The sequence below is a fragment of the Taeniopygia guttata genome, chromosome 10 (genome assembly GCF_048771995.1).
Source record: "Taeniopygia guttata chromosome 10, bTaeGut7.mat, whole genome shotgun sequence".
Taxonomy (NCBI): Eukaryota; Metazoa; Chordata; class Aves; order Passeriformes; family Estrildidae; genus Taeniopygia; species Taeniopygia guttata.
The window spans coordinates 3529263-3556600 of record NC_133035.1 but is presented as its reverse complement, the minus strand read 5'-3'; the positions used below and the strand labels follow the sequence as shown (position 1 = coordinate 3556600).

The 27338-nt window shown below is 43.2% G+C and overlaps 1 protein-coding gene across 11 annotated transcripts in view; it reads right to left on the bottom strand.

The window, feature by feature from the left end:
• MYO9A (myosin IXA) overlaps positions 1 to 27338 on the bottom strand; it is a 175165-nt gene that overhangs the window by 28450 nt on the left and 119377 nt on the right. For all 11 annotated transcript variants that reach the window (XM_030281920.4, XM_030281923.4, XM_030281921.4 and 8 more), the window contains 10 exons: positions 21130 to 21251; positions 20002 to 20143; positions 19092 to 19287; positions 14582 to 14701; positions 10564 to 10639; positions 6048 to 6191; positions 5344 to 5383; positions 4313 to 4435; positions 1020 to 1100; positions 45 to 155 (listed from right to left, as the gene is read on the bottom strand). In XM_030281920.4, the coding sequence (XP_030137780.4) occupies positions 45 to 155; positions 1020 to 1100; positions 4313 to 4435; positions 5344 to 5383; positions 6048 to 6191; positions 10564 to 10639; positions 14582 to 14701; positions 19092 to 19287; positions 20002 to 20143; positions 21130 to 21251 (1155 nt within the window). The remainder of the gene's footprint in view (positions 1 to 44; positions 156 to 1019; positions 1101 to 4312; positions 4436 to 5343; positions 5384 to 6047; positions 6192 to 10563; positions 10640 to 14581; positions 14702 to 19091; positions 19288 to 20001; positions 20144 to 21129; positions 21252 to 27338) is intronic.

The window sequence follows — 27338 nt, the reverse complement described above, 5'->3', positions numbered from 1 at the left end:
AATGATGCTGAAGGTGGTGGAAGACAAAGCCCTTTGTACTCAACCTGGAAGGAGTATTTGCAGCTGTATCCTGACTGGCGGATGCGCACGGTCTCCAGCATCCCCGTGTAGCGCAGCTGCCGGAGCACCAGGCTGTCGTTGAACCGTAGGGGCAGCTGCAAGGGGAAAACCAGACCAAGGATGAGCAAATATTTCCTTTCACTGAAGTTTTTAAGTGCATGGATGGGTGAAGGGTTCAGCAGATGTAGCACATGTGCATGACACACACATTGTCAGTGATGCTGCAGGAAGGAGGGAATGTGGGTCCCCAGGAACCGAACTAATCCCACTGGGACTGAATCCTGTTTGCTTCTGAGACTTTCAAACAGCTAACTAGAAAAATAAAGCCATAAAAAAAGATTTTTTGCATTTGAATTGATTAAGACCCCCCAAGGGCATGGTTAACGGGTGAAATTTTGAGCAACTAAATCTCCAATGCAAAAAGCTTCAGCTTTAAATGCCTGGATAAAACTTCGAAGGATTAATCTACAAAACATCCCTACATTTTGAACTGAGGGTCCTTGGTCCATGACACAATTACGTAAAGTCGAATTCAAGAAATATGAGTCAGTGTGATCAATGTAATTTATTCTAAAAGTATCTGCTTTTACTTAGAAAAACTTTATTTTAAGGAAGCTTCAGGGTTCAGACCCAGCACAAATGAATTCATGGTTCTATAAATCTCTCTTATGGTTGGTCCGAAGCTTCAAAGGAGTCAAATTAATTTATTAAAGCAAATATATTTTTCATATAAATTAAAATACTATATTTGCATACATGTTTTTCTACAAATATAAAAAGAGCCAATGCAGTTTATCAAGAGTGACACCCAAGTGATAAATCCATGCTTCCCCTTGCCCAAATCTTCTAAATTCAGCTCAATTTGAGGCTTTGTTTCCTATCTATCTCCCTGTAAAAAGGGAAGAAAGATTCCCAAGATGATTTCTAGCAGGATTTAGCTTTCACAGGATGGCATTTACCTTCTCAGCGTTGGATCGGATGCACTTGACAAAATACGGCTCTGCTTGGCCAAGGGTCTCCATCAGTTTGTTGAGGGATGCCTGCAACAGAGGAGAGACAGGGGAGGGAGAGGAGACCACAGTGGATAATGAAAATCCAAATGCTTAAATTATAAACCAACAGAAATTGGAATTAATTATGAGTAAATGAGACACATGGGAAATTGTTTTCCCAAATGAGTGTTTTAGCACAAACAATTTGGCTGATTTTGTCTTTGCCTCCAATGAAGAAACTAAAGAAAAATATAATGCTGGGCTGGATTTTCAGATCTTTGGCTCCCCTGGAGCCCAGATTCCCATCCCACTCCCCAACACAAGCCTTTTCCAGCCATGAATGGGAACTCCAGGACAAGAATTTACACCTGGCACCAAACAACCACTGCTGTTTTGTTTTTTATGTTCCTACAGTGTTTTTTAAATACAAATCAAATTTTCCTTTATCAAAAGTGACTCCAGGGAGGATTGACTCCTGATTTTTAATTGTCAAAACTTTACTGCTGGCCTAAAAATGAGTTGTTTTTAATGAAAGTTTTGCCAAGGGAAAATCCGGAATTCACAAATATTTTTGAAGCCTGAGACCCTGAACACTTCAGAGTTTGTTTCTAGAGAAGAGCTTCAATGTTGGCATGTTCCTGACTGAAGGATCACTGAGAACTGAGGGATTTCTTGGTTCCATTTTTCTATTTCACCTTATATATTCATCCCCATTAAAAGTCTCTCCCACAAAAGTGAATTTACATTGGCATCACTCTACAGCCAGCTGCTCCAGTGGGATGTCATGCTGAGCTATCCCTTCACCTTGCAAACCTTTGACTTTTTGGGATGAATCACAAGCTCTTGGAATAAAACCAGGCTGAAAACCAGAGTGTGCTGAGTCCATCGCTTCTGGTCAGGCTCCTCAGCCACATTTTTTTGCTTTGTCCTATAAATACTTTGGGTATCTCTAATTGCTGATCACATTACAAACATGGCATTGGTAAAGTGCTAGAGAGTTGATTACATCTGATTTTAATCCATCTTAAAACTCAGCCATGTAAAGGATATTCTGTCACATTTACTATAAGAAGAGTTATAAATTTTGGAATACAGGAGTTAATAAACTGGTGTGGTATTACAAAGAAGTATTTTGCCCAGACTGGCTCACAGGAAGCCTTTTTTTCCTTCAGATAATTTCAAAGACATCTTTATGGGAAGCCTTTCATGTTTAGAAAAACATGAAAATCCTGGATGTTCATTCACATCCAAGATTTTGGAAGGAGCAAGGGTTGGATCCCACACACATGTGATGCAGCTGTGTTATGTACATTAACTTCATGCAAATATCCCTGCTCCTGTCCCAGGGAGCAGCAGGAATGCCATGACATGGCAGACCTTTGCTGGCATGCTCCTGGTTTTCTTAAAATCTGAAATCACACATTTTTACACAAAAGAAGGCTATTGGGAGCCTTCAATCAGCAGCAATGCTGCAGCGTCCCACTGTGCCCACACAGGCTAGTGGGAGGGAAAGGGTGTACACAAGGGACACAACTGCTTTGTTGGAAGTCCAGCAAGCAGAGTGCTCCCAGTGCTGGAAATGGTGGGAATGGGATGTGCAGGATGCATTGGAGGGGTCATTTCCATTCCCTCGGGGCCATCCTGTGTGAGGCAGATGGTCCAGGCACCCTCTGCCATCTGGTGGTCAGGAATCCACAAAGGACATGTGAGGTCGCTGGATTAACCCCGTACCCATCTCCTTTGTCCCTCTGCCAGCAAAACTTTCCAGCCACCCACTCCTTCACCTGTACTGTATTCAGCCTTTCAGGAACTCTTCCATCCCTGTCTCCAGGGCACCACTTGCATGTGGGTTAAAGGGGAGCTCTACTGTTTTAGGTATGGGTGGTTTAGTTTTCCAGAGAGAAAGCCATGCCTGCTCCTGGAACATGCTCTGAGGCAGCTATTTCCCCTACAGATTACCCTAAGTACAGGGATAGTGGAAATCCACAGGAGATGGAGCAGCTGCAAGCTCAGTGTTGAGGCATTAGCCACAAAGCAGCGCTTCTCTGCAAAAAAAAACACATTAGGAAACATTTGTGTTTCCTGCCTGTGACCTAATTCCATGCACTGCAATTTTATTAGTTTGCTCTTGATTAAAAAAGCAATGTTGCTGCTTTGTCCCTCAGAAATATTCTCTTTAACAAGTGCTCACTGAAATGAGGGATCTTTGATTTGAATGTGCTGAGAAAATATACAAAAAAATATCAATTTTGCCCCCCAGGGCTTCTCAGAGTTTTGTTGGGAGCATAAATAGGTTTTGGGAAGGCCTTTCACTCCAACACATCCCTTTTTAAACCCCTCCACGGGTATGAATTAAACTCTGTGGGAGTGAATTTTGACCAGAATACCATTAGATTAGACAAGGTTAAATATATAAATTTACAGATGTGCACTCTGCAAATACACATGTGTGTGCATGCATTTTTAATTATTTAATCTTACCCACACCTACACACAGAGACTTTCTAAATATAAACCACATCTCCAAAAAAACCCCAAAGCAGTCAAAATTACAAGTCAAAACCAACCCAGACATGCTTAGAACCCAGATTTTAATTGAAAAGCTGCTTTCTATTATTACCACCTGCTCGTGCACATGTCTTGTAGCGGTTTCCAAGCCGTGATGCACATACAGAACAATCACACTCAGGTTGGAAAAGACCTTTAAGATCATTGAGTCCAACTGTGAGCCCAGTACTGCCAAGTCCTTGGAGGGTTATTTTCCCTGCTCCAACCCTAGGGATTGCTGACTGGCACACCGTACTGACAACACAGGATCGATCCCTCCTCTGAATTCCCCTGCTCGCCTGGAGATAATGCAGCAGGATTCTGACTTTTCTGTCCCTATTAAATTCCCATTCTGTCTCAGAACAGATTATGCTGGATGAGAGTAAAAAGACTGCAAAAAATGCGATTTGGGGATTCGGTGGTTTCTGGATTTGGGAGAGAAAGCACCACAATGTGATTTACCAGAGGACAGGGATGCACCAACATCTCCCCTTGCAGCTCATCCTCATGTCCCACCTTGCTCCATCACATCATCCCCCATGATACTTCTCCCCACTCTTTTTTCTCTCCATTTGCACACTTTAAATACCTGCCAGGTCTCCCAGTTCCTTCAAGCCCTCAGTGGGATTCACGGCCTAAATGCTGCAGGGGATGGGGCAGGACTGTGCCTGGAGCAGGTGATTCCCCTCTCTCCATCAAAGGAAAGGGCTCACCTGGAACTGGGCACTGATGCTGGGGGGTTTTTTCTTCTTATGGAGGTGGAGGAGAGATTTGGTGATGCGGTCATGCAATGTCAGGTTTGTGAGGTGCTTGAGGGACTTCACATCCAGCAAGTGCTGCAGAAAAAGAGAGAATCCATAGAAAATCCAGATATTACCATCACATCGTCTGCTATACCCCTCCTTTACCCTCACATGGCTTCCTTAGGTGATGTAATATCACCAGGGATCAACTATGGGAAGGCTTCTCTGTGAGAGTGGGGAGGCCCTGGCACAGGGCGCCCAGAGCAGCTGTGGCTGCCCCATCCCTGGAAGTGTCCCAGGCCAGGCTGGATGGGGCTTGGAGCAACCTGGAATAGTGGAAGGTGACCCTGGCCCATTGTAGGGGGTAGAACCAGATGACCTTTAAGGTCCTTTCCAACACAAACCATCCCATGATTCTGTGATTCTCCTCACTGTTAATGAGCAGTTCGCTAATTAATTGCATCATTGCCTCTGCAGGTGCAAGATGGACATAGAGAGGAATAAAAACAGTGTTTGCTCCTCTGCTGGTGCTCTGCTCCTGACCATGGATGCAGCACCAGCGAGGATCACAAAAAGTCTTATTCTTCTAGGGACAAGAGATGTCCTGGCATCTCTTAAAATATAATAAATGTAGCCAAGATGGAGGAAAAGTAACAAAGTTGTTGTCTATCAGGTACCAACTCTCCTGCATCACTTGCTCATTTTAGTTTAGAGATTTAGTTATTAAATTTCAACAGCATGTACATACTCCTTCTCAGAAGGAGGAAAAAAGAGACAGAGCAGCTCCAAGGAGGATATAAGTGATCATATCTCTTTCTCCCAGCAGAAATCAGGGCTGAAATCCTCTGGGTTAATATTAATTAAAGAGCCCTGAACAGAGCTGAGTTGAAGAAAATCTTGGTGTGGACACAATGGTCTTCTTCATATCCAGCAGCACCACATGACTGTGCTACAGCCTCAACCCACAAACCACAAGGGGGAAAATGCTGCTTCTCACTTACCTTTGGGAGACTGGGTTTAGCTTTGAAGTTCTTATTTCGCCTGGGGAAATAATAAACAGCACAGGTTAATCCACAGTGCAATTGTGGAATGGAGGAGTTTATGAAACCAGCCCCTCCACATCCCCCTGTGCAGCTGCTGCCAGTAGCCAGCACTGAAACGGGGCTGCCCCTGCATACTGCAGACTAAGAGGAATGTATCCAATTAATGGGAATGGAAATGATGCCATGCTGGGAATCTGAGAAGAGCAAAGAAGCCAGGTCACAAAATGATTGACCAGCCTCCTGTTTCCAGACCCCATGTTCATTCCAGCCACCCTGGGATGCTCCCTCAGCCTTTGAGGAGGCTGCACTGTGAATCATCAACATCATCTGTCCAGATAACTTTTAATGGAAACGTTGATATTATGTTAAAAGTGTGACTGCATTACATGCAGTCACATTACATGCTGCTCTATCTCCAGACTGATGTGACCAGAAGGTTTGTTCCTTCTCTTTCTTCCCTTTTTATGTCATTCTGAATCAATGAGACAAATCAAATCAGACATGTCAAATGTACTGGGGTTGCTTTGACCCAACTGGGAGACAGCTCCAAGTCTACTTGGCACACTGAGAGTTTTATATCCTGGCTATTTACATTCCCCTAACTACCCTTGCTGCTCATTATGCTCCAGGAGAAAAGCCCAGATCCCCTCCTGGGTACTGACATGAGGATGCCATGGGCCCTCTCCAGCAGTTTGCTGTTGGTGGCGTTGACGAATATCCCATCTTTGTCCAGGAAGCTGCCAGGGCTGGCCAGCCTGTTGTGCCTCATCCCCATCCGGCCATTCCAGCCAACTGCATAGGCATCCCTGGAACACCAGACACCGTTAGGAAGAGAGGAAAACCACGGTTCTATGATAAAAACAGATCATAAAATAACCCACTGGTAGAAAAGGAGCTGCTGTTTTTTTCTTTCCATTGTTCTTTCACTCCCGTGGGATGAGTCCCTGGTGCCAGACAGAACATGAAGCCATCATCTACTAAAGCACCTCTCAAAGATCAAATATTCACAAAAGGAACAAATTAACAACAGGAGAGCAACAGCTTCCAGCTTTCCCAGACAGAAACCTTGACTCTGCAAATACCTCTAGATACCTTTGGTGGTCTGAAGGATATGAAGCCATGACATCTAGTGCTGACTTTGTCTCCTCAAATTCACACAATCATTCCATTAGGAAAAGAAAAAGCAAATCTAATTTGCAATAAACTCATTATTTGCCACAAAGATGGATGTTAGCCCCAGCTGGATGGATGGGTTGACCCAGAATCACTCTCTGGGACCTGATTATAAATCAATTTGGTCCCCTCTGCAATGGAGCATAACTGCTGTGGTCTCCAGACATGCTCACCTGGCTTCAGAAGGGCTAAAGGCAACAAAGAAAGGAACCAAAATCCTCTCTTGGAGGGATGGAAACTGATACTTGACCAAAGTACACATCAGGACAAACAATTTCCAGAGGCTAGGAGATTTCCAGTCGTGTCTGGGAGACATGAAGCCTCTTATGGGCAGCATCCCACCAAAATACTTTTGGCTTGGTGGATTTTTGGTGGTTTGTTGGGGGTTTTAAATTCTAAATTTTTATCAGCCTTGCAGAAATCATCATACAAAATAAAAGCAATCTAAGGAAGGATGTGTGGGGGCTGCAATGCACCCCCCCCCCCCCAAATTATCTCAGACAGGAGGAAAAGGAACAGGAGGAGACTCCAGGCTGCACCAGGTCATGAGGATGCTGAGGGACACGGTGGTTTAAACATGGCCTCAGGCACCGGCCACTTCTGAGCTCTGAGAACAAGGCAGTCTTTTGCCTGATTTGGATGAAAGGCAAATCGCAAGTGCCACATGGAAATTAAAAATTAAAGGATGTAAAGTTGTATGTTCAGCCAGCTCAAAGCCTGAAGCCAGGCCCTCAGAGCAACATCACCTCACTGCCTCATCTAAGCACTTCCCAAATTCCTTCCTGATCCTATTAAATCAGCATTTTGACATGGACCACTATTATAAGGAGGGGTCAATCACAGGAAAGCAAAACCCCTGGCAAAGGACCTGCTTTCTTATGCATTCTATTTACAGATGGTTAGTGAGAAGCTTGAATATCCAAGTGATCCCTCCTGTTCACCTTTCTTTTCTTTACATCTCAGGCACCATCCCCAAAACCCTCCTGTTTGCATGTGGGGGGAAAAAAAAATCACCAGCTGATAGGAACCACTAAAACATCAGCCACTTTTGGGATGTACAACACCATTAATCCTGGTCAACCTCTCTGGAAAATCCTAGAAACTCCCACGTGGTTTTAAAAAACAGAAGAGATAAAATGACAGCACTGTTCGTTATGGACAATTTAGGATGGATATGTTCACATGGAACAGATGAAGGCTTTTGGTACTTTGGGGTCAATCACCTCACCTAGCCCAGCCAGCTGCTTCCAGACCAGCACCTGCTCAGACACCCCTGCACATAAAAGTGTCACTAGTGAGCACAGACCGGCAGGATCCCCACCAGCCCAAGTGGTTTTGGTTAAGCACGGCCTGGCCTTCATTTCTCAGCAGCTGGGGAAGGCACTTGGAATGCTCTGCTGAAGCCTGGTTTCCCACCCAGCATGTGCAAACCACCCATCCACTTTTTTCTGAGATCAGAGGAGAGCACTTGGCTCCCTAAACCCTCCGCAGTGACTTCCTGAGTGATGTCATGCCTCAAAATTGCTTTTAGAAACAGGCCTCAGGCTGTCCTGTAGGTTGGATGCACAACCAGACTTATCAGCAACCACATGATCATGAGATGGCTTTGAAGCAATTCCTGTTTAATTTGGAGCCATAAATGGCTTGCCAGTCGATCTGCTGGGAAGCAGCTAATGCCAATCTCTCTTCCACATGTGTTACCTGCACTCCTGTGCTCACCTCCTCTTGCTCAACAAGTGCCATTTACCTGAAATACCAACATTCAGCAAGGGTGACACGACTCCCCAGATCAAAAGCAGCTACAATGAAAGGGATCAAAATCACCAGCCTACTCTGAAAGTACAGGCTGGACCTTGGAGATCTAATGAGACTGATTTGTACTTCCAGAAGAAAGGGGCAAAGGTGACATTTGGGGATCCATTACTGATGATGCCCAAGGGAAGTGAAGATCACAGACCATGCTATTGAGGCATCACAGGAGGAGGAACACAGGAGTTAGGGTTACTCCAAAAGCACTTTTTTTCTGCAAATAAAGGCTCAAATTGAGGCTGCTAGTAGGACACAGCTGCTAAGGCTGAGGAAGAAAAACACAGTTTCTAAATTCTGGCTCTTTAGGCTGACTTGTCTGCTGTGCTGGCATGGGCTAAGCCGCATAACCAGAGCTGACCACACACTGAATTTATTTACAATGAAGTAAATAAACATATCCTCCTCCTTGCCTGGGTCAGGAGGAGTTTCCCTGCCTTTACAATGTCCCTTTGCTAAGATAATAATATTTTTGGATACGAAAATGTTGGCAGCCCCAGCTCCCACACTGAAGTGCCTCCAAAGCTGGAGTTGGGCAGTCAAGAAAAGCCCCGTCCCAGTTCAGGGATGCTCCTCAGTGCCAAAGGTTGGATAAAGAAACTGCAGAAATCCTCTTATCTTCAAGGGAAGATCTCCAAAGGGACAAAGTTTCATGTTACGTTATCCTGAGGGAAACTTGCACAATCAGAGGTGCTGGAAACAGGGAACGTCACCTCTGGAGACACCAACCTTCCCTGCCTTGAGTGTTACCAAGGACTGCCTGTCATCACAACCCAACCCAACAGAGCACCAGCAGCTGCAGCATTATGAGAAAGGAAAGGAGGGTGCCAAAGACTGAGGTGAGGACAGCCAGGGTTGCATCACCTTCCCAGGACAGAGTGGCATTGCTTGTACCACCTGGATTTCTGCTCAAATCTAAGAAGTGGCACAAATTTATGAATTCAATCCCACCATTTTAGGTAAATTCCACGCTCTCTAACCACTGAAATGGACTTGTAATGATGTAAGAACATTCAGTTCTCATTTAGTAGGGTGCCACTGCCTCTATTAAAGGGGAGGAATTCAGAAGAAGGGCATTCTATTCTTGATGGCACTCAGAGAGCACATGGTGAATAAAACCAGGCAGAATAAGCCACTTTTCCTCCCTAGAAAAAAAGGAATCATGTGTATCTAATTTTTGATGTGGCCATTTGGCATTAAAGCCATTAAAAACGAGCCTTCATAATATCTTTGAAGGATATTTAATTTTGTGTGGAAGGGAAGCCACTGAGATGCAGGGACAGAGTTAATGGGCACATTTCAGGAGACAGACTCAGACTCCTCTTGACTTGTTCTGCGCTTCTCATTAACCTCAGAGCAGCCATAAAGACACACCTGGATATCTGCAGCTCCAAGCAGAGGTTGTAGGAGCTGAAGGTGCTCCTATCACTTCCTTCATCAGCACACACCTGCTCAGAAGGAAGCAGAGAGGCACTGCACACCTTTAGAGGGGTATTGGGAAAATCAGACCACCTGGCATGTGTGGAGGGATAGCACAAGAATAGCTGAGAAAAGGATCAGTGCCCAGACATGCCTTGGATACGAAGACTTTGGCTTCACAAGCAAGTTAATTCTGGAATGGGGATGAAGAAGGCTTTGCAGAAGAGACACAGATCTGTATCTCAAGTGTAGACCTGAGTTTCATTCAGTAGCTGCTTAAGTAGTCAGAAACTTCAAGGAAGGATATAAAAATGTACATAAAATCTGTAAAAATCAATCAAATTTGAAGCAAATGTACTTTTATCCCCCCTGAAAACAAGCAAGCATTTGGCAAAGTACCATCTCAAATTCCGTAACTTCCCATTCCAGGGTGCCTGGAGGTACCACATGCTGTATTGCAGTTCTGCACCCAAACCTGTCCTCCTTAAACTACTACCTCCTTGATATTGGCACATTCATTAATTTTTAAAGCTTCTTAAACACCCTCATACACCCACCACCACCAACAACTGCTGCCTTTGACACAGAGAAATTGCTTTTCCTGCCTGCTGTTTAGTCAGGAAAGGTGTTTAGATTCGATCACACAGCAGAGAAAGAAGGAAAAGAAGGTAAGATTGATAGACAAGATGGGGAAAATGTCAATACAGTCATTTTTAGGTAAAGACAGTGCTCTCCCATCCCAGATCCCTGGCCATGCCAAGGTAAAAGCAGGAGCCTTACCGTGGGCTCCTCTCGTTGATGGTGTTGACTCCCTGGAGGTCTGAGAGCGGCGTCCGTGGGCTCTTCCGAGTGATACCTGAAGCAGCACATGAGGAAGACGTTTCCAACTGGCTCATACCCAAGAGACAATTAGCAGAGCCATCCCCACAGACAATTAGCAGAGCCATAGCTGAGGCCTGACTCTGGTGTGGAGCAGCATGGACGTGTCCTGGCACATGCCAAGCACAGCCGGGTGCCAGGGATGCCATCGCTCCCCAGTCCCACCTCCCTGCCAGAGACATCACCCGTGTGAGTAACACTGTTTGCTCCAGCCTCTAATTCCTCTCCCACACACGCATGGGATGTTTTAGGGACATGCTGTCCCAGCTAGCAAACGGGGTGAGGGAAGGAGATGATGGGGACGAGCAGCCACTCATGTCCAAGAGATTCCCCAGCTTCCCACTGCACATGGGATAACCCAGCTGCATGGGCAAAACAACTGGACATAATTAGAATTCTTGGAAAAATGGTAATTTATTCCTTAGACACTTCTTCTCTCTCTCCCTCCAAATATATGGACATGTGCAGCAAATAGTAAATGCTTTATACACTATTTTATAAATGCTTGATTACCTATTGAGCCTATATACTTTGATACCTGGAATAATTTATTTGTAATAAAATATATCTAATAAAACAATATATTAAATAAAGTATCTATTTTGTATTCAGCCAATGAAGCTGCTATACATGGTTACAGTAGCAGCTGTTATCTTCCCTGAAGTGGAAATGTTTTGTAACCAAAGCACTTAGGAAGACAGGAGACAATTATTGTAGACAACAAAACACTTCAAGTCACCAAACCACAAAAATATAAAGATCTGATAATGTGGAGTTTGACATGAAAACAGCTGAACAATTTTGTAACTGTCTCAAAATCACTGCTGTGAGACAGGAAAAAAATCACAGCTTTCACCTCAGCATGGGAAAAATGTGTTTTATTCCACCCTGAGACATCTACAGTGGGAAAAAAGGGGAAAAAAGCTTTCTAAAAAGAAAAAAGTCTAAACTATGGTCTGTAGCACGACAGGAGGAAGCGATGGCATAGCCCCTCCTTCCCATATTTATAATTCCATTATTTCATGCAGCCCAGCTGCTGAGCTAAAAGGTGTCCTGGCAATTTTTTATTCTGAAACATACTGAGACCTGAGCTCATCCTGCTGTTCTGAGCCTGGAATTCCTGAGGAGAAGATGAATTCCTACCAAAGACATCCCTTTAACAGGACATTTACCGCCCTCCTTGCCCTGTTCAGGTGTTGTAACAGCTCATCTTGAAGCTGAACAGGAGAATGTGTTCATCTTGAATTGGGCAGGAAACCCCCAAAAAGGCTGCTGGTCCACCTGGTCAAGTTTTTGCATCTAAAGGTGCCCAAATATTCTGGAAATGTCAACAAGAGAAAATCTGAGGGTGTGCTGTCCCTTTGTCCCTGCGTGTATCTTTGAACCCTGCCTGTGCTCCAAGGCAGGACCAACCATATTGTTCCTGCTGAGGTTTGGCATCTCCAGCACTGGATGTTTTTGGAAAGCAAGGCAGATGCATTTTGGAATGTATCTGAGTGCTTAACAATTCCCAAGCTCAAAACTCTTTTTAATCCCTCTTTTTGCCATTTAAGCCAGTTTTAAGGGTTACATTTCTTGTCCTAGGAGTGTTCTTGTACCTCTTTCAAGACTGGCATTTCTGTGTCCAAAGTCCTGATTTAGAACACAGAAACTCAATTGCAAATACGGAAAAATTGGAATAACCAGGAATCTGCTTAAAATGTTGCATTAGTATTTTGTATAGCTAGTTTTAGACTAAGAAAGCACCTAATGTCTAGCTGCATCTATTTTTAATATAGACTAAATTAATATATTTTAATATGCCTAGGTACTCCCCTGGTAAGGCCCAGAAGGCTTTTCTTATCTAAAGGAGTCCATGAAAAATGGGATCTCACTGGTATTTCCAGGATTTTATTAATGCCTACCCTTATTTTTGGAGCAAAATTTGTCTTCCTATCCTTCTGTCAGACTCAGACACAGCCTGATGTGGTTTTCACTTCAGGAAGAAAATTATCCTGATTTTTGAAGCATATTCCCTTTCCCTCAGCAGGAGTGTTTCGGAAAGACGGACTGATTTACCTAACAGGTCTTTGCCCTGGTTGAGAAGAGTTTTGGATAAGCTCTGTCTACTCCTTGTGGATGAATGCCAACCAGCAGACCTCCAATCTTGAATCAGAGGTGTCTAAATCCTCCTTGCTCTGGAGGAACTGGTGGTATAGGGTTAGGGAAGCAGCTGATGGTCAGGGAAGGGCGACCAGCTGGCTCTGGAAACTGAATACCAAGGGACCCACAGGGAACCTCAATAAACCAATTTGTTTTCTCTCTTTGTTCAGAACTAACTGCACAGTTCAAGACAAAGAGCTGACCTTGGTTCCTGTCTCAAGGATGATGTTGATGTATAACCTCATCTGACTTGTGGGAAAAGCTGATTCCCCAGGGCCAAGCTCGCCTGTGGGGCCCAAAACCTGATGGATTCTGAACCAGAATGTTGCACACGCTCCAAGCCCACTTCAGCTTGCCACGGCTGGGAGCCTGGGGAAGCAGGAGCACACCCCTGGGAAGATGGGAAGGACCTCTAAATGCAGAACAAGAATTACTTGTTTGCCTGGTCAGATGTTAATTCACAAACCATGGCAATATTCTTCTTAGATCCCCTTGTTGGATTTCTCCTAAGAGATCCCAAATTGTGTGGACTTAACTATATTAGTGAGGTTTTGAGGTGTTGAGCTCAACAATGAGCTCAACTTCCTGCTTCCCACTAAATTAAAGCTCTAAGTATCTCTTGAGTTGTATGAATTTCCTCTTTACCACCTAAGGAACTGCAAACGAAACCCCCCAAAATCTCCCATATTGCTGATTCAACTTAAAAATTAAATTGGTTCGTTAATTGCAAGTAAAATTACTCTGCTGATAACTATCTTCCTTTCCAATGGTTTCTTAGTAGTATCAGTATGGTCACTTGGCACAACACCTCTTAATAAAATCTAAAGTCAAGTAAAATTTAGTATCACTCCATATTTTCCTATAGCAACGTTGGGAACTTGTAGGGGAAAATAATGTAGTTAAACTAAGAATAAAAGCCTAAAATTAAGACCTAAACCACCACTGCTCCCCCAACCCCACATGCTGCAGGAAGCACAGACATCTGACAGAAGGGTTCTAACAGGAAAACCATATTTATGAAGATTTAACATGCACCTACTGTACTTACTGCGCTCAGCTCTACAGAAAAATGATAGTTTCCACTTACACCTAAATTTCATGAAGTTTAAGCAAGTTGGGCTGAGGCTTTGCCCAAGCAGAGCAGCTCTATTTCTGTCAACTTTAACACGCAACATGAATGAAGAGAATAATGGTAGGAAAATAATATATCTAAACATGAGAGCACCAAATATCTATTTAAATATAAAAATAAAATAGAAATAAAAATAAAAATATAATAGTGCAGGCAAGAGTGTCCATGTTGTCATGCAGGATGAGTTTATTACGTGACAGAGGAGTGAAGATGAAGAAATGGAGACCAAGTGCATCATTCCATAAAATAACATTGACAATGACTCTGTTTTAAGTAAAAGGCCTGGGAGACAATATTTTCACTGGACTTTCTGAAGTCCAATGAAATCCAAATTAAGTTGAATTCCAGCTGTACCAGCTTTGTATCAGGAATATTCTTTATTAATGTCAGTGAGTAAATGGGAAAATTGCCAACAAAATGATTTTTACAAGATCTCAAGAGATATGGGTTTGCTTTTAATTTGACTCTTCCAACTCTGCCTAATCCTTTCCCAATGGGTTCAAAACTGCTCTGAAGCAGCTGGTTTGATCATGGAGGGCTCCTCAGGCGCTGTTTTTTTATCCTTTCTACATGGAATGCACCTGGTTCCCATTTCTGGACGTGTGAGTGTGGTATCAGAGGGGAGGGCGGGTGGTGGAGCCTTACTGTACTTCTCCTCCTTGCACCTCTGCAGGATCTCTAAGCTCCTCTGATGAACTGGGTGGTGGAGAAAGCTAAAACTATCCACACTTTTCAAAACCGCACATGGCACTGCATCATCATGCCCTTGGGAAGCAAAACAAAAACAAACAAAAAAAAATGGAGAGAAGAGAAAGATTTTATAAGCAGAAGTCAGGAGAGGGGAAGGAACAAGCCCAAAGGAGCTCAAGGGTCACAGTTTTCTGTGCTCAACACAATTTAACTGTGGTTTCCTCCGCACGGCACTGTGGCATGGAAGCAATGGGCTGGACCACGTCCCAGTCCCAATTATAATCCTCATTAGACAGAGCATAAATAATAATCACTCCAAGATTATTTGGGCAAAAAGAGGATTATTAGATAAATATTTCCTTTTATTAACTTATTTTTAAAATCCTTTCTGTGCCTCCACCCAGTGTTGCCTGCAAATCCCTGTCCAGATGCCCCATGACACAACCACCTGGAATTCGCATCATGCATCCCAGTGCTACATTTTGCTCAGATTCTGGCAATTAAAAGGAAAAATGTAAATTTTTTGCATTTAGCACCATTTCCATATTCCCTGAGGGCAGAGAACACAGAGTCTGGAGTTTGGCAGACTTTGTGTTTGAGGTTTGATAGGTTTGAGTTGGTAGAAACCATCAATGTGTGGCCAAGAGGACTTCTGATGGCCATGCTGTGAGCACAGAGTGGAGGAGAAGTGACACCAGTGACAATGTGACAACACACTGCATCTCTCTGTCATTGTTGGCCAAGTCCAGGATGTGCCACACTCCCAGTGAGGCGTGGGGAGGTCACCAGGGAGTCACTTTGTGCCAGCATCTATGGGAGCATTTCATATCAACACATAAAACCATTGGACAGGATTGATCTGAATTTTCCACAGGGACACTGTCAAAGGGCGTCTTCCTCACCTTAACACCAGTGAGACCTCAAACACCAAGCTTTTGATTGCTGTCACCTTTATTTGGCAAGTACAACCTTTTTATTGATTATTTTGATGGCAGTGGTTTTTTTTTGGTGATCAGCTTTAGGAATAAATCTGCAGAAACCAGGGGGATTACTGTTAAGCAGGAATTACCCAAGGAGAAACCCTTGTTGGCTAAATTCAATTGCAGAGCCCATCAAGGGCAGGCACAGCCTCAAGACCACAAAACCTTCATCAGAGCAAGGATTTAGGTCCAGCAAAACCAAGGATCTGCAGCCTAGTTTGTATGAATAGCACCATTTTTTCCATTAAGTTTTTGCCACGAATTAGAGGGTTTCACATAATCAATGTGTATTGATGACAGCAAAAAAAGTCAATCAGCCAGTTTTCTTTCCTAAAAATCCTGACAGTGTTCCTTTAATCCAAGTTCACAAACAAATTCAGTTCTAACATGCAGTTCTATTGGACCATTTCAATCCTCATTGATAAACTCAGTAATAAAAAGAATTAAAAATGAAATTATTAAAGAGTTGCATTCTTCAGCTTAAGTGCAGCTTGCCTGATCCTGGCATCTTTCATTCAAGGAGCATTGGCAGCACCCTAAAAAGCATCACTCAGGCAGAAACACAAAGGTACCAAAGAAAATTCACAGTGACACCACTTTGCTGCTCTTCAAGTTAACAAGGACAATCACAGAACCACCAAAAGCTGCACTAGGAGGGTATCAGGAGCACAAAAAAAAGAAGAGTCCCCAAAGCCAGCAAGAAAAAATGCTGATTATCCTTTCAGAAGCATCTGCTTGGCATGGAGGAGACAGCCAAAAGGATGATGTGGAAAGGAAGCAAAGCAAAATTTTGCAGAGCTGCTTAGATGTAAGCCAGGGATTTTTCCGGAAAACCCCTGTTGGGTATTGCAAGCATAAAAGCACAAGAGATCCAGTTGGCGTTCAGACAAAGAATGCAAAGAACCTTTAATTAAAAGAAGCATGTTCTGGATATCTCCCTGCTCCTTCACTTTACCTGCCTGATGGATGGGGAAAGGACCTCAGAAACCAAACATGGGCAGCACGTCTTGAAAAAAGATCTGTACAAATAATAATATCTGTACAAATCACATGCTAAGTGTGCATGTGGATGACTGTGTGAGAGAGGTTTTTCTTACTCTTTCTTACTTTTCTTTCATCATTTTGTCAGCAGCTCCACATCTCTTGGCAGGCAGATGCTTCAAATCAGGCTAATTAAAACCATCAAGGTTTGATAAAAACCAAAATAAACCTCAAACGTGCTGCCTTTGGTTCTCTGCTTATATCTATCAAGATGGGAGAATTTGAGTGATACTTTGATAACTCACAAATGTTTTCTGCCATAAAGGCAAAGCATCAATCTGAGGGTTATCTGCACTATTTTGGAGAATGGAAGGGAATTCCAGGACCTGGCAGTGGATGTATCATATTACACCAGCCCATCGCACTGTCCTGACACTGGCTGAGCCTTCTGCCCATGTCTACCTCTTCCACAGCCACCTGCTTTGGTGACAGGATTTTGGAGGAGGACAATGGAGCAGGGGATGGGTCTAAGGTCACACTAGCAAAAACACAATTAAACCCTGCTACTGATCTCACCTTGCTAAGTGTGACCTGGGCAAATTCAGAATCCCAGAATGGTTTTGAGTTGGAAAGGACCTTAAAAATCATCCAGCCCCACCTCCTGCCACGGGCAGGGACACCTTCCACTACAGGTTGCTCCAAGGCCTGTCCAACCTGGATGGTCATGCCTGGACATGGTGGGCAGTTCTCCAAAGAGGGCAAGGACAGTGATCCCAGCTCTGCCATTGCTTGTAGGTTAAGTTTTTCCCACAGATAAGGTGTAACTCAGTATGGAATTTAGATGTAGGTAATCACCTCCCAGGTATACAGAAACAGTGTTTCCTGTATAGTGGAGACTTTCTCATTACTTTTCCTCAATTTGATGCACATAGAAGTTCAGGGTATAAATGATCTGAGTGCTGTTGGTAAGTTTAAGACAAACCTTTCTGAGGGTTTTTTTTTCCTTTGACTCAAAACCCAGAGTGAACAAAGCACAATGCCATTTGAATACAGGCTAAAGGACATGGACAAATAATGGAGCAGCACCATGAAAAGGTTTAGAAATTCAGCCATCACCATGTATTAGTTAATTTTGGTATGGAAAGAGAAGGTGATACAAGAACTGAGTCTCAGAATTGTCTCAAGACCTCCTGGTCTCATCCAGTTACATATATATCTATATATATACATATAATCATATCTATAGATTGATACAGATATATATAGAAAGAGAAATATAAGTTACTGCTACAAACTCTGGACTGAAAAGCAGGAGTGAGGAGACAAGCACAGCAGTGTGCAGGACCAGTTGCCAGAGACACAGAAAGCGAAGCAGGGCTTGAAATCAGCTCTTACTTCCTGAGACTGAATGATTTTTTTTCTTATCTTCTGGATTACCTCATTTAAGTTCAGCCTGGGGTTTACGCAAGATGAAAATGCAAAGATGGATTTTGGAAGCCATCTCATTGGAGTGGCTTTCCCCCAAAGCCAAACATCTTTGCCATCTCTCTGTTTGGTTACTCTGTCCAAAAACACTGCCTTGATGTGCCAGACAGACCCAGGCTCATGAGTCAGCTCTTCTCTTGCACTGCATCTGGGAGGTGGCAGAGGAAGAACCTCAAGACCTGAAAGTTGATTTTTTGCCTCCTGCTCTTCTTGGGATTTGCTCCCAAGAAAATGATTCTTTTTGCTTTAACAGTTGCCTCTCTATGCTCCTCGTCCCAGGCTCCCTCACTCTCCACCATGCAACCTCACTGATTACAAAGTAATTCATGGTGAGGCTCTGCCTTTAATTTTACCCCAGCTGACATTTTCCCTGATGAGGCTCTAATTCTATCACGGATTTCAAGCCCTCTTGTGCCCAGAAATGAACAGCAATAGCTTGTACCCATCTTTCCGAAATTGCTTTATGCTGAGAAATGGTCTAAAAGCACAGCCAGGTCTTGCCTGCCACAGCATGATGATGCACCATCACTTTCCTTTAATTTAATGCCCCTGTGATCCGTGGTTCTGGATGACTGCAAAGCAATGAATTTGCTAGACAAGAGACATGCTCTCCTGCAGCTGAAAGGGTGAACAGCTTGGAAAATCATAGGAAGATTTATTGCCTTTTTTTGTTTCCAGATGTAACTAACAGTTCAAGAATTATTACAGAAATAATTTGCCTTCTTTGCTGGCTAATTTGTATGTCTCTGTTCGAATGACTTGTATTTTTCTATCCATGCATCCTACAATAATGAAAAAATTAAAGCAGCAATAAAATGAAAATATTTCCTTATGATACATTAAAATCAAATGTACCTTAAAATGTGACTTCTGAAAAATATTTACCTGTTAATTCAACAAATTTTCTAATAGATTCAAAACTCCTAATAAGCCAGGCTACTTAAAACAGGGTAGTAACACGTTAGACCCAAATTGCTGCTGAAAAACAGGCTCCAGGACCAGGTGATGGACACACGTACCAGTTTTCTTCTCCACGTATCGTTTCCCAGCCTCCCTAAACGCAACCATGGCCCTGAAAAAGGCCCTCAGGACAGCCCAGCGGAACACAGCCACGGGATCAATCCCGATCATCCCACAGATGAAGGCGTTCTTGCTGCTCCGCAGGAGAGCCACGATGTCCGGGCGCATGTGATCCGTGTTCTTCTCCCGGAAATCCTAGGGAAGGAAGGAGGAAAGAGAAAAATAAATAATATCTGCATGATACTCCAGGTAGGATTTTCCAGGCTATCTCTGGGCCAGCACAATTATTGAATCCTGTTTATTTTTCCTCTCCTGCTCCCATATTTGATACCTCTTTATGATCAAAATCTCTGATGCATATAATGTTCATTTATTGCATCTCAAATATGATGAGAGATTTGCAGCTGCAAATCCCAAGGCTATTTCTCACACAGGAGAAATGGTTTATCTGGTCACTGGAATTCCTTCTGCTAACAACTGGCATTAATAGAAATGGGGTCAACTTTGTAATCATTCACATGGGATTCCAGAAAGTACCTGTAGCAGTGGGATGTGGAGACCTAAGCACACATAACCTGTAATAAAAGTGGCTAATGATGAGGAAAACACTGGGTTTTCTACAAAAGCCAAGTCCAGAAAGGCCACCAGACACCCAATTTCAACTCATTGTTGGGGTGTAGCACTGAACTCACTGCACTTCCCTAAATTCTTCCCAAAATGCCCACGTGAAGGAGAACAGGCAGACCCTGTTCCTACTACCTTTTAATTTCTCCAAACACTTCTCTCCTGACCCTCCCACCTTCTTGGGCCAACTCCTCTCCAAAACATCTCTGTGGAGCCTCTGGGGCTTTCCTTCCAAATCCCAGATTTAGATGAAAGCAACTGCTGGGGAACAGCTGGGTGACAGACCTTGACTCCGTACTTCACTTTGCCCGCGTAGTGTTTGATGATGAAAGCTGGCTCCATCACTGCTGGGAATTCAATGTAGGAGTTCCCTTCATGTTGACGCTTGAATTTGTCCAGCAGTGTCTGGTTTGTGGCTTGAGGAAAACTGAGTGGAGAGAATTGAAAGGAAGAAGCTGCAAACCTAACAGGAAAACTTTTCTACTTCTTTCATGTCCACGAAAGGGAAAACAGAGACATTCTGAGCTTCCACTTCTGAGTAGAGAAAGCCAACCCTCCATCCTCAAACTTCATGGAAATCTGCAGCATGGGGCTGTATTTCACAACTTTACCCAATTTACATTTTTTCATCCCAGTACAGTATCACTGGGAGAGCATCACTACTGGTCTCTTGTCAACGAGACAAGAAGTGAGGGAGAAACCTGCAATGCAAATGGTGGGAGCAGACCTCGTGCCCCTGGCCACGTGGATCTGAGGTGACCTCAGCAAAACCACCTGGCCTTTCCCTGCCTTTCACATTGAGGAAACTGGCACGAGCATCCGATGGGAGAACTGTCCTGATCCAAAGTTCCATACCAAGGTACCCCCAGAAGCCACACGTTCCCCCAAGAACCTCTCCTGAGACAGATGGATGCAACCAAGGATGCAAATCTGAGCTAAGTCCCTGATGCCCATGAAACCCTGTGGAAATGCAGCCCCTATGGACAAGTGCCCTCACTTCGCTCTGGTTCAATTTTTACCAGTAAATTGATAAATCTGCCTTATATCTCAACAACAGCACCTACACATCCTGCTTTGACTCACGCACTTGGGTTCAGCACCTTCACATTGTCACATGCCAAGAGACAGGGAAAGAAATGAAGAGAGAAGCAAAGGAAACCTTTTCCCTTCCCTTTAATGGAAGAGATTATTGAAAGTAATTTTAATTATTATTTTTTAAGGCTTTTTGCTCAGCTGGCTGATTGTCCAACTCTGTGTGTTGCCACCTCAAAAACAACACTAGAAACACCAATCAGCCCAGTGAGCTATTAACACCTTTCTGGGAAGCTGTTTTTTTTTTCAGAAAACTGAAGGATAAACATATTTTAACTGAAAAACAAATCTCATTTCCAAAGCCAGCATTTTCCTACTCACTTGCTTTCCTCATCCAGCAGATGGAGCAGCCCCGTTGGCTTCTTGCTGATCAGGTTGATGCAGCTGGAGTTGTCTATGTAGTCGATGTTGTGCCAGCTAATTCCTTCTGCTCTATATTCCTCCTAAAAAAACCCCAAAACCACAGATGACATAATGATGATTTGGTGCAAGCAAAAATAAAACACAAAATCAAAAGGGTTTTGTGGAAACTGATACACCGTTTATCAAAACAGACATCTCTCCTGTAAATATTCCATCAATGCTTTCTGTGATTCCAAAAGAAAAAAAAAAAAAGGGATAAAGAACCTCTGGAACAACCTGAAACAAAGCAAACCACAGAGCATTTCCCAATTTCAGATGCACCAGATGTTTGTTCGGACACAGGGTGGCTGCGTGGGAGTCCAAACCTGCCAAGGACGTCCAGCATGTGTGGACTCCCCCTTTCCTTTTCCTGGATTACTTCTAAATCACAGCACAGTTTGGGTTGGAAGAGACCTTAAAGCTCTTCTCATTCCACCCCCTGCCATGGGCAGCAACAACTTCCACCAGCCCAGGCTGCTCCAAGCCTCATCCAGCCTGGCCTTGAACACTTCCAGGGATGGGGCAGCCACATCTAACCCTGCCCTCTGGCAGTGGGAAGCCATTCCCTCATGTCCTCCTTTGTCCCCAGTCCCTCTCCAGCTCTCCCGGAGCCCCTCCAGGCCCTGGCAGGGGCTCTGAGCTCTCCTGGAGCCTTCTCTTGTCCAGGTGAGCACCCCCAGCTCTCCCAGCCTGGCTCCAGAGCAGAGGGGCTCCACCCTCAGAGCATCTCCATGGCCTCCTCTGGGCTCTGTCCAGGAGCTCTGTATCTTTCTGATGTTGGATCCCGGGCTGAGGCAGCTCTGCAGGTGGGGTCTCACCTGCGTGGGGCAGAAGGGCAGATTCTCCTGCTTCCCACGCTTTGGGATTTGGGGGGTTTTGGGGTTCCCAGTGCATGTGGGTGGGGCGTGTGGAACTTCCCACCCATCAAAGTGTCACACAGTTTGCATCAATTAATATTTAGTATTCAGTTGGTGGAAGGAAATTGTGGTACAAATTAATTACACAGAAAATGCAGGAAACCTCCCTCTCCTGTTTCCCTAGTCTCTGCTCTTTCACATCTCCCACTATTAATGGCCAGTGCTGTATGTGCTAACAAAGAGACCTCAGCTATACAAAGCCACTGCTCTAGGGCCAGCAGAACCACCACCCTGTACAGTAAATGTGAAGATCTGACTCCAAATTCAAGCTGAGGCAAAAAAAGCTATTAATTTTCCACCAAAATAGTTCCAACTCTTGGTCTCCTATAAAGGTTATCTCCTCTGAGAAATACTTGCAACTGAATTACTTCAAGAAGTCTTACGCAGAAATTATTGTAAGGCATAGTTTAAAAATCATAATTTTTATCATATGTTTAAGACTTGTGACTCATTGTCTAAACAGAGATACTGGACCATGCACCTTACTCCATATGTTGGACAAAGTCCTACTGATCCAGCTGCCTTTTTACTTCTCTATCACAGGACATTTTGATGGCAGAATTGAAGATAAAAAAGAAAAAAGCTTCAAAACCCTAATAGCATCTTTCTAATGATAATCAGATTCATTATTATTGGTGCCTCTCCTTTATTTTTAATATGAGCAAACAACTTTAAAAAGAAGTATGTGCATCCTAATCCAAAATTAACATGAACTCCACAGATATTCTTAGAAATAAAGAGTCTGAAGAGCTTAGAGACATTTGACATTTCACAAGGAAATTTTTGCTAAAACAATCCCTAGAAGTATTGGAGACATTGTATAATCTTACAACAACAGTACAGACAAATACAGACATGTGCTGCCTTAGAAGTTTTTAATATCCCTAAAGCCTTTGGGATTCAAAATATACAACATCCCATTGGGGAAAAAATCCTGAAAATAAAGAATGACTCTGCATCATGAATTTTGTTTTCTCCTTTTATTTTTTAATCTTTTACCTTCAGTTCTTGCTGAGCAACCAGGACACAGCAGAATCTCACAACAACATTCTCAAGGCCCTGCTGAACTACAGGCAATCAAAAATCACAGATTTGATTAAACCTCGTGGCATTTTGCAAGCCAGGAAAAAGCTTCTATCCAGCAATCGCAGGCTGCATATTTCGGAGCCGGCATGAGCTGCTCCTGAGGGATTTCCCTGAGAGTCACTGGGAGTCAGCATCATCCATCAACTGCCTGCTTCCAACAGCCCTTAATGGAGTGCAGGGTCCATTAGGCCCAGCTTTGCCAGCTCAAGACTGGTCAGGAGCATGCAGAGAGCAATAAAACCTTGGTGTGATGAGCCAAGAGCAGCATTTTTCAGTGGTGACAGGTGGGTGTTACCAGAGTTATATATCTATTATAATGACTCTTTGTTGAAGTACTTGTTGGGGGGGTTTTACATTTTTTGCTCCCCCAAAAAAACCCATAAATCATGTAGAGTTTTAAATCTCTACACATCTAAGCTGAGCAACCATCCCTCTGCTCTAGAAATCCATAATTCCACATGGGACATTCAGCAGCTGCACAGCAAATGTGCTGTGAAACTCCTCTGGCCACACTAAAATCTTATACTGCTTCTGAGATCAGTGCAAAAGCACTGATCAGCAATGCCAGATATGGAGTTTTTTTAAATAGTCTAGTAAATGACCAAAAAATACCAGAGTTCAAGGTCTCTACTTCTCTGGGCTCGCTTTCAGCTGTTCCACAGACCTGATGGTCAGTCATCAGGTCCCTCCTGGCCTCGTTTCCTTCAGCTGCAGGATTTTGGCTAATTCTCCCATCTCTGCTACTTTTTTTTCTCTGGGCTGGATCAGAAGCCCTCACTCCCAGGCTCTGGGGTTCTTCCCTCCCTTCCATCCTCAACACAACCTGTTCCTGTTCTGGCCAAATGGGAAGAAGGATTCAAGTCCTCAACAAACAATCTTTTCCACAATAATTCAGAGATTTAGTCTCATTTCAATACAGGCAGCATGAACTATTCCAGAGCAACTGCTCCAAAGCTCAAATGGAAATAAATTCTCCTTATTCCTTTTTCCCTAGCATTTTTCCAGTTCTTTGGTTGCCTTCAGGATCTGAGCTCAAGAGATACAAGAGATATGGCTTTGGGATGGCCTGCTGTAATTTCTGGGGTATTTGCTGGTCTGCAGAACACTCTACAGATTGTTCATAGAAAGACAGACGCTATAGGATAAAATCACTGCTGTTTATTAAACTTAGTTAAATTGCAGCTGTTAATATTCCATGTGATTCCTATATTCATCTTGTAATGACCATCTTCCTCCAGAATTCAGGAGATACCCTGAAAATCTACCTCCAAAATATTCCTTCATCTCTGAGTATGACAACAACCCCTCTGCCATCCTTTGATGGACACAGGGTCCTAGAGCACTGGGTTATTAGGGAATTCCATTCAAACACGATGCTTTAATTTAGCAAGACAAAAACAACATGAAACACTTTCATTTAAACAGAAACACCTCAAGTTGGAGATTGATCAAAAATCAGCTTAAATCTATACCTCAATTTAAAACTAAGTTATGTTTAGAGGCACATTCAAATGTCCTATTCCTGGAAGATCATCTTTAAATTAAGAACCAAATTGTTGACATTATCACTATCTGCAAAAGTTTATAGTGCAGTGAAGTCCACAGAGCCCCTTTTTTGGCATCCTTACTTGCAATAAAAATGTGAGGATTTACTCCTCCCATCCCTGGATACCTGAAACCTGGTCTGCTGGAAAGTGGAGCAATGAAAGTTCACTGGAGAGAAGAGCTCTGAGCTCCCAGACTTGGCAAAAGAAATGCAGCAAAGAACTGAAAAACAGACATTAGGGGGTTTTTTTTAAGAGTCCAGCAGCTCCATATTTTCATTTAATTATTGGGTGAGATGCTACAGATTGTTCTCCAAGTGACCTCTATGGACTCCACAAGGAGATTCCTGCTTCCCAAGTGGGAATTCAGAATCAGCTTTGCTGCCCTAAGCATGGAGAGAGACATTGGCAGTATGTCAGCATGGGGTCACTGAAGGGATCAGAGTAAAACATAGTTTAGGATGTTCAAATATATTAAAAAAAGACATAAAATGGGCATGGAATGTAAGAGTAAATCTTTACTCTCATGCAGTGCTAGCTGAGGCAAAGCAGCATGTAAAATTTGGGGTACCAAACAACCAGAATGGGGCAGAATTTCCAACATTTTTAAGTAGGAAAATGACTGGAACTCTAGGAAAGGGGGCACTGTTAAAGCTCTGCTAAAGGGAAACTCTGCCTGCCTACACTGACCCAGAGCACGAACACTGCCCGTGGCACAGAATAATGAATTTAAAATTAAAACACACATGCTGAGCATCAGGAAAACCTTCCCAACTGGGCTGCAAGGCCTGATGGAAACCCTCCTGCCAGGAACAGAAATATCCTGTAATTTTATAGTTGGAGTTGTTTAGAACCAAGTCCTGTTATCTCTACAGGAGCATTGGACCAGTTCTGTTACCAGGACATTATTTCAGTGCTAAACCAAACCAAAACACTCTAATCCAGGGTGGAATTAAAGCTTTCTTTATCCTGAGTGGGAGATAACACCCACAAGCCCAACAAAATCTCAGGAGATGCTGCAAAATGTCTTTACACCTCTGCATATGATCATCAATTACTCTGTATCCAGCCACAGTCATCAGTAAATAAATCCAAATGCTAAAAAGCACAGTTAGAGGAGAAAATTTAAACATGATTTTTAAACTCACACTTACATAGACATAAGAAGAGGAAATACAGAGATTAAATGAAACAGGAGATGTGATAAAAATAAAATAAAACCATAATAAATTCCCCATCTGTCTAAAAGCAGAAAACTCATGGTTTAGGAAACTCAAACCAAAAGGTGGTGAAAAGCCCCACCTAAAGATAAAGGTTTTACCATGATAAGTGAAATTTGTTGCCCTATCATGGGATATCAAAGATACAAATTTTCCCATGGTTTAAAGAGGTCTGGAGGGCTGTGGGCATCCATCCACACATCCTGCAAGCCAAAAGCCCTGAAAATCCCTCAGTGTTTCAGTGCCCTGGAGGCAGATGTCTTATCCCACAGGGATATTGCCATTAGTCACAGTGAGAATTGAGAAAGAGCCTCAAAAATAGGATTCACAATCCCCAAGAGCAGCAGAAATCTCCACCAACTCATTCACCTCCTCCCAGGCAGAGCTAGACCAGATCCAGGAGTTTATCTACTCCAGCCTTTCCCTACTGCAGAATAGGAAAACCTTGTTTACACAATGAAAATTCCCAGATTAAAGTGAGAAATCAACTGAAAAATCCCTTTTCCCAGCGTAACTCCATGTGGGAACACTTCCCATCACACTCCTGTCATAAAAACTCGTGTAATCCAAAGCCATATGATCAACAGGCAGCTACTTTTGGGTGTCTAAATGTATATATTTGGCATAAAAATTCCCGACTAAACAGAAGGGTGTGAAATTCCTCCCTTCTTTCCTTGAACACCATCTGCTTCAGCTTCAGGCTTCTTTGCAAAGTGAGAAACTAGGAATTAATGCCCCTTCCACATCTCTCTCCATTGCTAGCTCAACTCCCCAGATTAAAATAATCCCAAAATATTTTTGTATCGTATCTTAGAAAGGGTTGTTGTTATATGAAAAATTAAAGGAGCTAAACTTCAAAAAGACTCTTTGCTGGCTATGTATAGACACATTTTCATCCTAAAATCCATCCTGAGGAGTTTGGGAAAATTTGTTCACAGCTGGAAATGGCAACAAGGTGTGGGAGAATCTCTCCCCTAAGGATTCCTCCATTCAGACTTGAGCCCAGCCCATGAAGGAGTAATTGCTTGTTCAGCAAACAGGCACTGTGAGCCAGGCCCAGCAGAATCATCCCAGTATAAACTGGTGAATAAAATGAGTTTGATATGATAAATCCATGGGATGTGGAAAGTTCCTAAATAATTGAGACCAATAAATAAAAGGACCAATCTGGTCCTTAGTCTGCAGACAGGGTGGATGCCTTAAGTTCCCGACATCCATCCAGGAAAAGATTCTGAGGCTGATGGTTTCATTTAGGAATGAGGGTTTTTATGCTTGTTCTCAGTTTCAGTAGAAAAGGAATTTATAGGCACAGACATAAATATAAATATATAACACACATATTTTTTAACCATGTACTCATA